The 17,618-nt window shown below is 35.7% G+C and overlaps 1 protein-coding gene across 1 annotated transcript in view; it reads left to right on the top strand.

The window, feature by feature from the left end:
• The first annotated feature begins 1,653 nt into the window (after positions 1 to 1,653).
• LOC123933949 (phospholipid-transporting ATPase ABCA3-like) overlaps positions 1,654 to 17,618 on the top strand; it is a 133,634-nt gene continuing 117,669 nt past the window's right edge. Inside the window, 5 exon segments of the mRNA XM_045993739.1 lie at positions 1,654 to 1,713; positions 2,074 to 2,338; positions 6,756 to 6,883; positions 8,637 to 8,784; positions 12,304 to 12,563. Coding sequence (XP_045849695.1) covers positions 1,654 to 1,713; positions 2,074 to 2,338; positions 6,756 to 6,883; positions 8,637 to 8,784; positions 12,304 to 12,563 — 861 coding nt within the window.

The raw sequence follows: 17,618 nt of genomic DNA, 5'->3' as shown, positions 1-17,618 counted from the left end.
ATTTTTATTTATATTTTTATTATTGGCTTGTAGCAATGCTTTATATATTCTATATATTCTGGATATAAGTCTTTTATTAGATAAATGTGTTAGAAAGATTTTCTCCCCTTCGTTGGCTTTCCTTATTTTCACAATGGTATTTTTTGATGAGCAGATATTTAATTTAATTTAATTTAAATTTTGATGAAGCCCTCTTTTACAGCTTGTAATTTTTTCATTCACTTTAGGAAATTTCTGTGTGTCCAAGGCCCCAGAGATATTCTCCTATCTGTTTTCTTATATTTTATAGTTTAGCTTTTATGCTTAGGTCTAGGAGCCCTTCTTCCTTCACACTTTGAGATCCTAATCTAATGTCCTTTTGTGGAATTTCTAAACCTTCTATGTTTTTTGCCTTGAAAATGGTAAGTGTTGTTATTTTAAATTTTAGTACAGATAACTCCACCCCAGATGTAAGGAGTGCCAGATATTATATGCAGAAAAATTGTTTGGAGGAATAGCTAACTCTATAGGATATTTTTTTCCCCAGAAAGGTTTTATTTTCTTATACCAGGCACCTGTAGGCCTTTGTAATATGGGATACCTTCATCTGGTATCAAAGATTGAAATTTGAAATTGCCCTGCAGTTCCTGGGAAAGCCAGTCTCCTTCACTAATATCATTATTTATAAGGTGAGGTCCTAAAATAATGTCTCCCCTTCCAGGCCCTGAATTTTATCTCTCTCCCTGGTAGCTGCAAGAACTTAAGTCAAGTTTTCAAGATCACACAGATATTAGTAGAGCTGGGAATCAACCTAAACAGTCCAACTTCAGCTCCTGGGTTATTAATAGCCTGCTATGCCACCATACCATGAAGGAAGGGTTTTATTTGTTATGTTTCCCATTATATACCTTCACTTAGCATGTCACTTAATATTCAGCAAATATTCGTGAAGTATAAGAATGACTCTGTTCCCATTAGTAATGTTATTAATGGAGATACTTTCAATCTTGGTAATTGTTGAGTGGCATTTGGGGATTGTAGCTGTGATGTGATTTTACATACCATTTTTAAAAAGATTTTTATTTATTTATTTGACAGAGAGAGATCACAAGCAGGCAGAGAGGCAGGCAGAGAGAGAGGAAGGGAAGCAGGCTCCATGCTGAGCAGAGAGCCAGACAATGCTCAGGGCTCGATCTCAGGACCCCAGGATCAGGACCCTGCTCGGGGCTCCATCTCGGGACCCCGGGATCATGACCCGAGCTGAAGGCAGAGGCCTTAACCCACTAAGCCACCCAGGCGCCCCTGCATACCATTTTGTCTTTTTGCTGATGGTGATGATTTTTTTGTATTATGTCTTAATTAGTGTTTTGGTAATAATTGGGAAAAGTACTGGTCAAATTTACCTGGAAACTTGCATCAATAACTTACTGCACTTTGTTTTGTGCTTGAAGTTTTATAAATATTAGAAACTCAGAAGATACTGAGTAAGGATGTAGGGCTAAAAAGCTTCTCAAATATTTCAAATGTTTATTGTTTCTTTTTGTCATCCTTTAAGCTTGACTAGAAAGTGAAGCAATTCGAATTTAAGTAATTTATTTGTCTAAAATTTATATTTTGTTATGTAATCTCAATTTCTTTTTTGTAAAATCTTTACTCCCTCCATAGAGTTGAAGAATGGATTTTTTATGGTTTTACAAATTTATGGCTCTTCTGTGGAAGAATTTTATTTTAAAGGTAAGTTGAGCTATCTATAGGATTTTTGCAATATCTAAGAGACCATAATGGGAAAATTATTACAACCTGGTCACTGCATTTCAGTTTATATTGTTGTATTTTTGTCAGTTCTATGGCTGGGGGTATTTCTTCCAAATACAAAGAGTCCTCACAGAGTGAAATAATAGCAGAATGACACGTAGAAAGGAGAGGAAAAAATGGTCCAGGAAATTACTGCTATTATAGAGTAAAGCTGTTCTTTTTTTGCCAGCTATGTATCTTCTTTTAAGAAGTGTCTGTTAGTATAAAACAATTAGGCATTCGCAGAGGTAATGAACTCATAGGACTTTAACATAATCTTTTTTTTTTTCCATTTCCTAGAGACGGCAATTGGTGGCATTAATTGTGGAATTCATTCTAACATTGCTATTTGCTAGCACACTTTTGTTAACACGCAAGTCGTTGGTTATAAAGAAGTCTGGGCCTTTCAACTACTCTCTTCAGCCTGTTGATGAGTTGCCTGCATTACTTGAAATGGCCATCACTTTTCCTGGTCAATGGGAACTGGCTTTTGTGCCTTCCAAAAGTGTTGTGGTGAAGAACATCATTGAACTGGTGAAAAGGGATTTACACTATAATTTCTCGGGTTAGAAATTAAAGTTTTTTGAAAAAAATATATTATTTTGTATTTTAAATTGGGTTTCAGTGAAGACACATGTATAATCTTTTAACTGGACATTAATCTCCCAAGTAAAACATTGTAGGATATATCCTTATAACCAGATAGTAACCTCCGAGATATAATATTATACATTTTATTATACTTGAGAGTGAAATTCATATAAAATATTTTCTTCTAGAGCCCAAAACACATAGTAATATTTAAAAATTAGATAGTCAATTTATATTATTTTTAGGTTACTGTCCGATTCTGTGATACTGTCTTCCTTGTATTTTGTGATACTGTTTCTCGTGCATCTTAAGCCTGGTAATTATGACCCCAGGGCTCTATATGATGGTGTGCCAAAGGAACGCACAACATAAGCATGAGCCCTCTTTCTAGATGCACTCCCAGTGGTCAGTTATTTCAAACATTGTTCATGTAAAAATGTTACAGAAGACGTATATGAATGCATTAGAGAAGACTCAGGCTATGTACAATGATCTTAAAAGCCCCCAAGTGAGCTTACCCTCACATTCTCAGTTTTTCTCCTCTTTCTCCCAAGGAGAAGTACAGTCAGAAGTTTGGTGAGCATCTCTCTGGTGCCTCTTCCTTTAAACACACACATGTATTCAGTAGTATATTTTTTCAATTTTTTGTTGTCTGTCAAGGATTTCAGGGTCCTTGAGAGTAGATGCCATCTGATCACATAACTTACTAAAAAAAAAAAACAACAAAAAACAGTGAAGTAGAAGAGTGCAAATATGGATGATTTTTTAAGTATATAACACAAATTTCCCAGTAAATGTAGTGCTGGAGGCCACTTTGGGTTACCCAGAATATTTCGTAATTTCCATCTGATTTCTTCTTTGATGTGTTGGAGTCTTAAAAATGTATTACTTTACTTCAAAATATTTGGAATTTGTTATCTTTCTATTTTTAAAAAATTTCTATTTTAGGGCGCCTGGGTAGCTCAGTGGGTTAAGCCGCTGCTTTCGGCTCAGGTCATGATCTCGGGGTCCTGGGATCGAGTCCCACATCGGGCTCTCTGCTCAGCAGGGAGCCTGCTTCCCTCTCTCTCTCTCTCTCTGCCTGCCTCTCTATCTACTTGTGATCTCTCTCTGTCAAATAAATAAATAAAATCTTTAAAAAAAATTTCTATTTTAATTTCCTTGAATAAATATATTATAGGATTTCAGTTTGAAATTTTGAGAATTTTTTATGCCCACATTAAGGTATATTTTGAAAAATGTACCATGTACATTTGTAAAGACTGTGTATCCTGTCGGTTTTGCTTATAGTGTTATATAAATGCCACCCAGGTAAAGTTGTCAAGTTGGTGAATCATAGTGCTTTTCAAATATGTATTCTTACTATTTTTGTCTGCTTATTCTCTCAGTTATTGAGAGAAATACTAGCATTTCTAGCTAGGTGTTGTTAGCATTAAATAGGTTATGTGTGTTTGTATGTGTGTGTATGTTAAAATTTCTTTTTGCTTACATGTTTTGAAACTTAGGTCATGTGAATTGTTGAATTGTTTTTTAAAGTATTTCTCTGTTCTGGAATTTCCATTTGTCCTGTTTTTAATAGATTTCAGGTCTCTGGAGAAACGTTCTAGCTTTATTAACCCTACTAACCACAGTTACTTTAAAGTCACTACCAGAAAGTTCTGGTATCTAGATTACTTGTGTATATTTTTTTCCCTTCAATCATTGAGTTCTGTTTTATAGCATATTTTGTATATTTTTATTGAATGGCAGGTGTCGTGAATTAAAAATATTAGAGGCTCTTGAGGGTACTTGTTTATCCAGAGAGAGTTTTATTCTGGATGATTGCAAACTGACAGAGCATCTTGATTCCATCGAAGTCTGGTTTTGGGCTTTATAAGGAGTGCTCTATTTCACTTTTGTCTTTACTTGTGCAACTTATCCCTTGTCCTAGGGCATGGCTCTTCCAGGGTGTTAGCTAGAAGCCGGAATATTTATGAAGGCTCCTCTTCCTTTGTGGGGCTTGAACTCTACTGTCTGGTTCATCCACATTGCCTACCTACTGTTATTTTCTTGGTTTCGTGATCTGAATTTAGGCAGCTTCAGTGGGGGGTTGACTGGTGACTTCAGGGGAATTTACAAGCTGATTTTTCACTTCTTTGCTATTTTCTTGGCAGTTTCAACTCTCACCTTTTTTCTTCAGCCCAGTAAGTCTGCAGCTTTCTGCAAATGCTTTCAGGGAAAATACCAGGGTGAATATGGTACTTGTGCATCTCCCTTTTTCAAGCTATGTAAGTCCATAATTATTCATTGCAGCATTATTTACAAGATAGAGGAGCAACCAAAGTGTCTACCAACAGATGGATACATAGAGAAAATGTGATTATTCAGCTACAGAAAAGAAGGAAATCCTGTCATTTGTAACAGTATGTCTGTTTGGAGGATTTTATGCTAAATGAAAGCTGGACACAGACAAATACTATATTATCTCACTTATTTTGTGTTACCTAAAAATGTTGAGCTCACAGAAACAGAGTAGAATCATGGTTTCAGAAGAAAAGAATCATGGTTGCGTTGGAGTTGAGGGTAGGTGGAGAAAATGAGGAGATGTTGGTCGAATTTTATGAACTTCCAGTTATAAAGTTAAATAAGTCCTGGCAATCTAATGTACATGGTGACTATAGTTAACAGTATTGTACAGTGGATATGAAATTTATTCAGAGAGCAGATCTTGCAGTTCTCACAAAAAAAGATAACTATGTAAGGCAATAGGTGTGTTAATTAACCTGGTTTTGGTAATTATTTCACAATGTATGCAGATATTGAAACATCACACTGTTTATCTTAAATTCATGTTATACAACCTATGTATGTACAATTTCAATTTATCAGTGATACCTCAATAACTGGCCAGAAAATTTTGAAAATAAAATAAGTGGTAACTGTGTGGTCATGGATATATTAATGAGCTTGATTTTGGCAGTTATTTCTCAGTGTATACATCATCATCATCATCATGTTTTGCACCTTAAATACACAATTTTTTGTGTGTCATGTGTTTTAATAAAGCTGGGGGAAAAATAAAGCCACCCGGGTAATAAATGAAAATAAATAAGAAATTTCCCTCTAGTTCTGTTCTAGATTTCTGAGAAATCTAGGCAAAGACACGTCTTAGCCTCATAAAGTACTCAAAACTCACTCTCCCTCCCTTTATCTCTCATACTTCTGCTTAAGCAGGTAATACCTTTCTTGAAGCTCAGTTAAATTAATGAAAACAGACCAGTGGATCCCTCCTCAGTCCCTCGTCAACCATGGCCAGCCAGTTACAAAGAACTGTGGCTATTCCCACAACATTCAGTGGTTCAGGCAAAGAGATTGAGAGGTTTCCTGGGACCTAAAGGATGCGCGGGTGAGATGGATGAATTAGGCTTCGATGCGGAAGTAGAGGCTATGTGCCCCCAAGTGTGCCTGACTGCCTGCTTGTACACACTTCACTTTGTTGACAGTGTACTTTCGATATTAGATTCTATTTCCAGCTGTGTTCCTATGTTTTGTTTAACTTAGTGAACTTTATTTTTCCAGTTTTAATCATTTGAATTCTCTGAGGACTTTGTTTCATCTTGCTTCTGGTCACCTTGTGTAGGTGCAAATCTGATTCTGGTCCCTGAGACCTTACTCATACCTTTGGGATTTATAGCGCAGCTGTGCTCACCCTGAGAAAAGTGCAGCATACTTGGCATTTCCCAACTATACAAAAAATAATGATTATGACACATAATAACCTCAAGTATTAAAGTTGTGAAGTTTCATTCTTCAACTTCTGAGTATTTTTCAACAGGTATTATAGATTGCCATCTTCTAAGACTTTGAATAGATTGCATGGATCAATTTTGTAATTTCCTTCCAAGGTGGAAATTTCAAAACACATTGGAAATATCCCTCTTCCTTACCTTATTTCACTGTGCAGTTATTATAGTGATTAGTTATATTTTAAACTTACGATAAAACTTTTAAAACTCTTTTTTTAAAGATTTTATTTATTTATTTGAGGGAGAGTGAGAGCATAAGTGAGAAGAGGGGCAGAGGGAGAGGGAGAAGCAGATTCCCCGCTTAGCAGGGAGTCCAATGTGGGGCTCTATCCCAGGACCCTGCGACCCTGACCTGAGCTGAAGACAGATGCTTAACCGACTAAGCCACCCAGGCACCCAAAATTTGTAAAACTCTTAAAATTTTTTATGCATTCCTAATGTCCATTAGTTTGTTATGCCAATGATTGAGCAGCAGTATTTTGAAATTTATATTTTGATAGTTTTTCATCCATGTAAAGCATTTTCCCATTTTATAGATAGAAAGGGCAGTCAGAGAGTTTGCCTTTATGTGGGCAACTCATGCATTTGATTCTTTTCTCTTTACAGTTCAAGGGTTTTCTTCAGAAAGAGATTTTGAAAAGTATGTTAAGCAAGAGAATAACTCTAAAAAAGTGTTGGTTGCTATCATTTTTGACCATGAATTCCAAAATAGCAACGATCCCCTGCCATTTAAGGTAAGAAGTTTTTAATGTAGGAACATCTTAAGTGTACTTTGCATTTCTGAGGCTTAATGAAGGCGTAATTATTTCATTTATTAAGTGGGGAGACTGCAACTTACCCACAATCATATTGCTTGTACATAGTAGAGTAGAGATTTAAATCCATATCTAATTTTTGTGTCGATGCCTTTATTTAGCCACAGCTTTATGTAGATGGGGGAAGAATTGAATTCACCACATACTAGGTTTTCTCCTTATAAATCATAATCCTGGGAGACATTGACCTTTACCACTGTATCTAATATGGCTGCTGTCTCCAACTCTGTGCGTGATGGTGAAGTACATGCACATTTCCCAGGTCAAAAGACCTGAGGTGCTAAAGCAGATGCATCTTCACCAGGATGGAACACAACATGAAAATGTACCTCTTTCTTTTGACTGAATCTCATCATTTTTCTCCAAAATCTAAATCTGGAACACAGTATTAAGGCTTAGCCAAGCAGAATCAGAATTAGGACATGGGCAGACTCTGAGATTCTGATAGCAACTTTCAAGAAGAGAGATGAGGACTGTGCTTTGAACTTGGCGTCCCTGGTGTTGAGGGAAATAACCAGGTTATGGTAGAGATGTATGCACATTCTACATTTAAGATACAGATGGTTGTCAATGGAATGAAAAAGTAAAGAAAATCTCTGGGTCATAAGTATAGTTGTAGGTATCTTCTGTTCTGTTCCATCATTCTCTCATTCCTTTCATGTTTATAAAATTCCCTCAAGTCACTGATTCAGTGTAAGTGATGCTGTTGTAGGCTCATCAGTGTATATACATAGAGTGCGGTCAAAATGTTTTTGGTACAGCTCAAACCTCACCTTGTACGATCTCCCGACTGTTCCGGCCACTTAGCTGATTCATACCTTTAACATTGCTACTGTGACTCGCTCTGCAGTAGCTCTCCCAACCACACCCACCCCTTTCCTCCTTCATCTTCCCATAAATGCCCTGTACATATTACTATCACTGAATTTGCTATCATGTAAATATATATATATATATATATATATATATAGTCTCAACTAGAATTTGAGCTCCTTGAGGAATAGGTGCTTTATCTTAATCCTTGAACACACAGTAAGTGCCTAAAGCTTTTGTCTTGGTAACTTGAGTGTATTAATATTTACCTAGGTTTATGATATCTGCCTGCCCTTTCTGGTGTTACTGATTTCTCTGGTCTCACCCCTGACTTTAGGCAACTGCTGGACCATTTGCTGTCTTGTAAAGCTACTTAGATCCATCATGATCTACCTTGAAGTTTAGTTCTCTAGAATTAGTATTATCTTTTCATTTAATAATGAAATCATGCAGTATTTCACTTTTATACTTTCACATATCTCATCTGTCTTCATGTGGGATTCTTTCTTAGGTTATAATCACTTTTAGGAAAGGAAGAGATTTTCCTGTTGGAACACTTGGCTGCCATAATGGGAAGAGAAATTAGCAATACCTTTTGGTATGTTTCATTTCAGTATGCATGCCACCTGTCTATTTTGGGAAAGAGACATTGGCAATGGTGTGCAATGTTTGCTTACCACAAACCCCCACTAGCCACACGACAAGTCTGCTCCATTGGCTGATGTTCAGAATCTGCTTAGTGCTCGACACTCTGCCTCAGAATCATACATGTGCAATTTTTCTTTAACTTCCTTTTGTTTCTCATTCTCACTTAATTATTTTTTCACTTACAGATATTGGTTCTTTTTGCTCCTTACAGGTAAAATATTTTCTGCGTTTCAGTAGTTTTCAGAGGAACAAGTATGTGACTTTTTTCAGAACTGACGGCTGGGAAACAGGTGTTCTCTTTCCACCTTTTCCTTCTTTGGGACCCAGAAGTCAAAGTAATTCAAATGGGGGACAGCCTGGTGAGTCTATCTTTAGTTATACTTATTTTAATATCCAAGTAATATAATAAGAATCATCACTTGTTTATACCTTAATTTCTTCAAGCTTGTGATAGAAATTTGTTAATTTTTAACTTTCTATATTGCTGGTGATTTCTTTATTTAAAATTTTCTGTGTCCAAAAGCTTGTGTAAATTTTCTGTACATTGGAACAATGTATTTTTATCCAGGTTCCACTCAACTCAACTAAACTCTTGGAATTTAAATGGTCAGCTCCTCCCTTTAGGTGTATGACAAAGGAGGGGACTAGCATCTTTAAGAAAACAGAACAAACAATTATATACTTTAGTGTCCACTGTTCATTTCACCACAATTTCTGGCACAAGATCCAAAATTATAGGATATGCAAACAAGCAGGAAAATGTTACATAAAATTAAAAGAAAAAAAGAGTCAATATAAGTAAGTGGACAGATAAGCTAGATACTGGAATTGGCAGACAAAGAGTTTAAAATAATTTTGAGTATTGTGATGTCATGTTGTTATTAGCAAATATTCTCTGATACAATGTGACGAAGAGGGCACTTTACCTCTGTAAAACTTGTAACTCTGTTAGTGAAAAAAGATCATGCAAATACAAAATACAGAACGTACTCCAAAATACATGCCCAGTATTCTTGAAAACTCTCAAGGTCGTGAAAAACAAGAAAGGATAATTAAGTTTCATAGATCAGAGGAGACTGTGGAGACGTGACAACTAAATCCAATGTAGTATCCCAGGTGGGAATAGGAAAAAAATGACTCTAGGGGAAGACTGGTGAAACCCAAACAAAGTTTGTATAAACTGGAAATTGTTTTGTGTCAATACTAATTTCTTAGTACCATGTACCATGGTAATATAAGATGTCATATTTGGGAAGCTGGGTGCAGGGTATAAGTAATATTTTTCAGTCTTTTTTTCATTATTGCCCTTGTAGGGAAGCCTTTTGGACATTTTTTCCCTAAGTGTGTCCTCTCATGAAATTTTAATACTGCAGATATACTACAGATCTGTTTCATGTGGCTTTAGGCTCTATAACTCTGTTGAGAATGCATGGTATTTAGGACCCTCTGTATTACTTTTGCATATTTTCTGTAAGACTACATTTTTTTCCAAAATAAAAAGTGTATTTAAAAAACTCTCCAAGCCAAAGTAGCAATAAAAGTAGAAATGCTGAAAATTTCTGAATCTAAGTACATGTGTAAAAAATTTGTATCTTCCTGGTATTGAACATTTCTCCTCTAATAAGGAACAAAATAAAGATGTTTGCTCTCATCAATTCCTTTCAGCATATTACTGGGAATCCTAGCTTGTATCAGAAAAAGGCAGTGAAATAAAAGGTATAGATTTTGGAAAGGAAGGAGTGAAATTATCTTTATGTGAAGTTGACAAAATCATTTTATGTAGGTGATTGTGAGGAGATCCACAAAAAAGTACTACATAAAATGTATTAATTTAGCAATATAATTTAATAATTTAGAATACATATAATTTATACAATATAATTTATAATACATATAATGTATTAATTTACAAGATGTACTATACAATAATAAGTTATAAATCTATACCCAAAACAGCAAAATATTTCTGAGAGAAAATTTTAAACACCTAAACAAGTGATGATATATCTAAATCTCATTGGTTGGGTTACTCAAAATTGTTAGGATGCAGCTTTTCCCTGAATTGAGCTGTACTAGCAATATAGTGAAAGTCAGAATCCCAGCAGTCTTTTTGGAAAAGATGGCAGGCCTAATCTAAAATTTATATGGAAATACAAAGGATCTAGATTAGTTTTTTTAAAAATCTTGAAAAGGAATGTCAGTGTCAAAGAACATTCAGGACTTATTATAAATCTACATAATTAAGACATTGCCATATAGGTGTAATGATGAACAAATACAAATGAAAAGAATGAGGTGTCTGGAAATAGACTCGTATACATATATACATATATACATAAAATAGTTTGATTTTTTTTTTCATGAAGGCACCAGTATAATTCACAAGGAAAACGAAATCTTTTGAACAGATTGTGATGGAATAACATGGTATGTGGATGGAAAGGATGAATCTTGATCACTAACCCATATCTACACCTTAGTTAAATAACATGATGATCATAAACATAAATATAAAAACTGAAATCATAAACTTCCATAACAAAATTTATGAGAGTATCTTCATGAATTTGGGGCCAGCAGTGACTCATTAAGACAGAAAAGGTATTACTATAAAAGAAAAAATTGACAGATTAAACTTCATTAAAATTAAGTATTTCAGCCTATGTGAAGGACTCTATTAAAAGAGTAAGGTGGGACCCAGAAGGGAGAAAATGTGACACAGATTCACATTCAAAATCTATAAGGAAGTTATGTTGATGAACAGAAAATTCAGTTTTTAGATGTCTTAGCATTGCCAAATTTTAATAAAAGTTTTTAAGTGTTTGCTCATTTTTATGCTAAACTTATGTAACGGTAAGTAGCTATTTGCATATTGCCACATATCCAAGGACCACACTGAGTATCTCTGTTTTTTTTTTTTTAAGATTTTATTTATTTGACAGACAGAGATCACAAGTAGGCAGAGAGGCAGGCAGAGAGAGAGTGGGAGGCAGAGACAGAGGGGGAGGCAGGCCTCATGCTGAGCAGAAAGCCCAATGCTGGGCTCGATCCCAAGACCCTGGAATCATGACCTGAGCCCAAGGCAGAGGCTTTAACCCACTGAGCCACCCAAGCGCCCCTGAGTAGCTCTGTTTTAGTGGACATCAGCTCATGTAACTCACTCAGTATGAACTTCACTTAATTTTTCAAATATCAAGGGTACCAAATTAAAGTCTTCTCCTATGGTATAGTTTATTCAGTTCTCATCCAGTTTATTGAAATTGCAGAAAGCAGCTCTGTAATTTCGCACAATATTTTCCTTTCTGGGTAGCTGGGAATTAGGATCCTTTTAAAAAGAATCTAGAAAACCCACAAATGAGCAAAAAAAAGCGGAATCAGACCTACAAATACAGAGAACAAGCTGATGATTGCCAAAGGGAGGGACAGGCAAAGTGGGTGAAGGGGAATGGGCAATACAAGCTTCCAGTTAAGGAATAAACAAGTCATGGGAATAAATGGCAAAACACAAGGAATATAGTCAATTGTATTGTAATAGCATTGTATGGTGACAGATGTTATCCACAGTTGTGGTGAGCACAGCGTAATATATACACATATTGAATCACGACATTGTACACCTGAAACTAATGTAACATTGTGTATCAAACATACTCAAGTAGATAAAAATTTAAATAATAAAAAATATTTAATATTTAATATTTAAAATATTATTAGTTATGGGGAAACTATAATAGCTGTGAAATTTAGACTATTTTAATAAGAGCCTCTTTACGATAATTAACTTTGTTGTTTCTGACATACTTTAGTTACATTTCCCTTTGTTCATTTCAGCTATTTCTGGTTCTGTTGTACTTAGCAATCCTTGTTTTGTCATTTAGGGTACATCACTGAAGGGTTTCTGGCAATGCAGCATGCCGTGGATCAGGCCATCATGAAATATTATAACCACACAGCTACACAAAAGCTATTCCAAGATGTCACCGTCTTTGTTCAAAGATTTCCATATCCAGAATATTCTCATGATTACTTCTTTACCTTTTTTGGTATTTTCATCCCTTTAGTAATCTTATTTATCTTCTCTATGAATTATCTTACCCTCATCCAGTCTATCGTGTGGGAAAAGGAAAAGCGATTGAAGGTAACTCTGCTTTTCTTGTGGTAAATAGAGCTTCTGGAGAGAAAGCTGGATCTGTAGCATAAATTGGAGGCTGGATTATTTCTACCCACTCAGCTCTGGTAGATGGTCATGTTTCAGTAGCAGCCAGAAAGTGAACACTGATTTCTCTTGGCAATTTTCTAGAATTTTGTTTTTATTGGAGTTCTTTGGTTTTATTTCTAGAAGACTATTTCACAAGATTATTGCAAATAGAATTTAAATGCCAAATGCTCTAAAATATCTCTGGAATAGCTGGGTTGCAACTGGGTAATCAACTGGACTAATGGAATTGTCTTGATGAATTTAGATACAAGTAAATTTCAAGATTCTGTAATTCTATGATTAGTTTTCCTGAGTTTTTTTTTTTTTTTTCTAAATGACCTCTTATTGTCCCCTTCAGAATTTGTATGTCTTAGTAGAGACCATGTTGTGTTATGGCCAGAATCTTTGCAGTTCAAAATACAGTCATTTAACTGATGATTAATTTATAATTAATATATGATTATTAGCATATATAATTATAAGTAATATATTATTATTACATATTTAACACCTATGATATACAATACTATTATAGTATAAATAGGGAGAGATGATTTATATAATTATATATAATTGATTTATTGCCTAATTTGTTTAAGGAACTCTGATAAATCATAGATTTGAATCCTATCTCTATTATTTTTTGACTCTGACATGTCATGTAACTTTTCCAGCCTTTTTTCTCAGGTATAAATTGAATATAATAATAACAACTAATTTGGAGGGCTGTCATAATAGTAAGCTAGATATTGTGTAAGAAATTATCACCATCAAAGCAGCTGGGCCTGATGTTGTGAGATGGAAAGGAGGAAACAGCAGCTGAGTGTTTTGTACATCGTCAGATACCTAGTGAGTGTTCAACAGCCGTTAGATGTGGCTGTTAACATCAGTCATCTCTCCATTTCACTTGTCCTCCTTGTGTAGTCTTAAATCATGTCATTTTTCTCTCTTTCCTCTCTTAATGGCTGCACCCTTCACAGGTCAGCCTCACATTGTTTCTCACCATCACCTCTTCTCACTCTGGGCCCTTTTCACACATCTCCTCACCCTTCAGCTTTCCTCTGAATCTACATTGTACATTGTTGCCAGGGTTATTGTCCTATAACACAGATGGCTATAAATAGATTTTAAAGTTGTATTTATCTTTGTTCTCTCCTGAATAAATTCCACTTAAGCATATACATTTTCTAATATTTGGCCTCTGCCTACTCCTTGTTTTGTTGTTATTGTTTACAAATGTAATTTAAATGCCAAATGCTGTCAAACATCTCTGGAATAAGGAGAACTACAGAGAAATAATCTACTGGATTTGTGGAGCTGTGTTAGATACAAATCAATTCCAAGATTCTATGATTCTGTGATTGAAGAAGGAATTTTTTATGGAAGTATTGTTGACACACAGTGTTACATTAGTTTCATCTGTACAGCATTGGACACATTTGCACATTATGCTATGCTTAGGACAGGTGTAACTACCATCTGTCAACATGAAACACTATTACAATACCTCTGACTATATTCCCTATGCTGTACCTCTCGTCCCTATTACTTATTCATTTGATAACCGGAAGCTGGTACCTCCCACTCCCCTTCACTGATTTTGCCCATCCCCCCCCCCCACTCTCCTCTCTGGCAACCATCAGTTCTCTGTATTTATAGAGATGTCTTTGTTTTTGTTGATTTGTTTGTAGTCCATCTATAGATGAATGAATAAAGAAGATGTTGCATATAGCTACAATGGAATATTACTCAGCCATAAAAACGAGATCTCATCATTTGTGACAGCATGGATGTCATTACTTTTTGGTGCCATGTTCAGTGATTCATTAGTTGCATGTTTTTAACTTCTTGAGGAACCTCCATACTGTTTTCCAAAGTGACTCTACCAGCTTGCATTCCCACCAACAGTATAAAAGGTTCTCCTTTCTCCATATCCTTGCCAGTAGTTGTTTCCTGGACTGTTAATTTTGTCCATTCTAACTGGTGTAACGTGATACCTCATTATGGTTTTGAATTGCACTTCCCTGACAGCAAGTGATGTGGAGCATTTTTTCCCATGGGTCAGTTAGCCACATTTCTGTGTCTTCTTTGGAGAAGTGTCTGTTCATGTCTTCTGCCCATTTTTTGACTGGGTTATTTGCTTTTTGAGTGTTGAGTTTGAGAAGTTCTTTATAGATCTTGGATATTAGCCCTTTATCTGTACTGTTGTTTGCAAATATCTTCTCCCATTCCATAGGTTGCCTTTTATTTTTATTGACTGTTTCCTTTGCTCTGCAGAAGCTTTTCATCTTGATGAAGTCCCAAAAGTTCATTTTTTTTGTTTTGGTTCCCTGGCCTCTAAAGATGTGTCTTGGAAGAAGTTGCTGTGGCCAAGGTTGAAGAGGTTACTGCCTATGTTCTCCTCTAGGATTTTGATGGATTCCTGTCTCACATTGAGGTCTTTCATCCATTTTGAGTTTATCTTTGTATATAGTGTAAGAGAATGATGCAGTTTCATTCTTCTGCATGTGGCTGTCCTGTTTTCCCAGCATCATATATTGACGAGACTGTCTTTTCCATTGGATATTCTTTCCTGGTTTGTCAAAGATCAGTTGACCATAGAGTTGAGGGTCAATTTCTGGAGTCTCTATTCTGTTTTATTGGTCTGTGTGTCTGTTTTTGTGCCAGAACCATACTGTCTTGATAATTACAGCTTTGTAATTGAGCTTGAAGTCCAGAATTGTGATGCCTCCAGCTTTGGTTTTCTTTTTCACCATTCCCCTAGCAATTCAGGGTCTTTTCTGGTTCCATAAAAATTTTAGAATTGTTTATTCCAACTCTATGAAAAATATAGATGTTATTTTGATAGGGATTACACTGAATGTATAGATTGCTCTGGGCAGCATAGACATTTTTTTTTATTTCTTTTCAGCACAACGGTGTTCATTGTTTTTGCACCACACCCAGTGTCCATGCAACACGTGCCCTCACTAATACCCACCACCTGGCTCCTCCTACCTCCCACCCTGCCCCTTCAAAACCCTCAGGTTGTTTTTCAGAGTCCATAGTCTCTCATGGTTCACCTCCCCTTCCAGTTTCCCTTAACTCCCTTCTCCTCTCCATCTCCCCATGTCCTCCATGTTATTTGTTATGCTCCACAAATAAGTGAAACCATACAGCATAGATATTTTAACAATGTTTATTCAGCAACATGACAGGATACAAAATTAATGAACAGAAATCAGTCCCATTTCTATACCTTAAATAGTGTGTCTGAAGAAAGAGAAATTAAGGTGCTGATCCCATTTACAATTGCATAAAAACCATAAGATACGTAGGAATAAACCTAATGAAAGAGGTAAAGGATCTGTACTCTAGAAACTACAGAACACTTACATTTCATTTTTAAAATATTTTCATCGAAGTATAACATACGTACACACAGAAAAGTACACAAATCAGAAGTATCTATATTTTAACCCATTAAGGCTACTGTAACAAAAATATCATAAACTATATAACTTGTAAGCAATAGAAACATATTTGCCTCAGTTCTGCGGCCTGGAAAGTCCAAGAGCAAGGCGCCAGTAGATTCAGAATGTCTGATGAGAAACTGCTCTGCGGTTTGTAGATGGCACCTCATCGATCACTGTCTTCCCATGTAACAGAAGAAATGTGAGCTCTCTGGGGTCTCCTTTATAATTCATGAGGATTCATGAGGGCTCAGTCCTCATCACTAATTATCTCTCAGGGGCCCCACCTTAACATGCTGTCACACAGGGGACTAGGTTTTCAACTTAGGAATTTTGAGGAGATATTAGCATTCAAACTTTCATGAAGAAAGTATACCCATTTTATCGTGACCCCCGTAAGAAATAAAATACTGCTAACACTCTAGAAGTCTTCTTGTGAACGCCTCCAAACATTTTCCCCAAAGTACACACTAACCTGATTTCTAATATTATGAGTTAGTTTTGTCTGCCTTGACCTTGATAAATGGAATCGTGCAGTGTATTACATGTGTCTGTGATTCTTTCAGCTAAATATGTAGCTGTAGTTCATTTATATTCATTGAGATATATGAGTTTTAAGAGTCCATAGTATGACTATCACAATTTATCTATTTTCCTTTAGGGTTTGGAGTTAGGATTTTATAAGTAATTCTTCTATGAATATTTTACACATTTTTTTTTGGTGCATGTTAGATTATGCATATTTAACTTCAGCATATAGTGCTAAAGTTTGCCAGTAAAATTTTGCCGATTTTCACATCTGTTAGCAACATATGAAAATTCTGTTTGCTCTACATTTCACCAAAATTTTTTTCTAATTTTTTCTAATTTTTAAAAATTTTATGGGACTGTATTGGCCTCAAAAATGTAGAGATCTTTCACTTTTCATTGTTTTAATTATAAAAGTCTTTCACCTCCTTGGTTGAGTTTATTCCTAAATATTTTACTCTTTTTAAAGATTTTATTTTTTTATTTGAGAGAGAGAGAGAGACCACCAGCAGGGTAAAGAGCAGGGTAAAGAGCAGAGGGATTGGCAGACTCCCTGCTAAGCAGGGAGCCCCATTTGGAACTCGATCCTGAGGACTTGATCCTGGGACTCCTGGATCATGATATGAGTTGAAGGCAGGCACTTAACTGATTGAGCCACTGAGGCACCCCATATTTTTTTAAAAGATTATTTATTTATTTAACAGAGACACAGCAAGAGAGGGATCACAAGCAGGGGGATTGGGAAAGGGAGAAGCAGGCTTCCCCCTGAGCAGGGAGCCCAATGTGGACTCAATCCAAGGACCCCGGGATCATGAACTTAGCCAAAGGCAGACGCTTAACCACCGAGCCACCCAGGCGCCCCAGCACCCCATATTTTACTCATTTTGATGTTCTTGTAAATAGAATTTTTTCTTAATTTCCATTTTAGATTGCTTATTGGTAGTATATAGAAGTTCAACTGATCTTTGTTGACTTTGTATTCTACTTGGAGGAGTCATTTTTTAAATTTTTAAAA

This window comes from Meles meles, chromosome 21 (genome assembly GCF_922984935.1).
Source record: "Meles meles chromosome 21, mMelMel3.1 paternal haplotype, whole genome shotgun sequence".
NCBI lineage: Eukaryota > Metazoa > Chordata > Mammalia > Carnivora > Mustelidae > Meles > Meles meles.
This window is presented reverse-complemented; position numbering and strand designations above follow the sequence as displayed.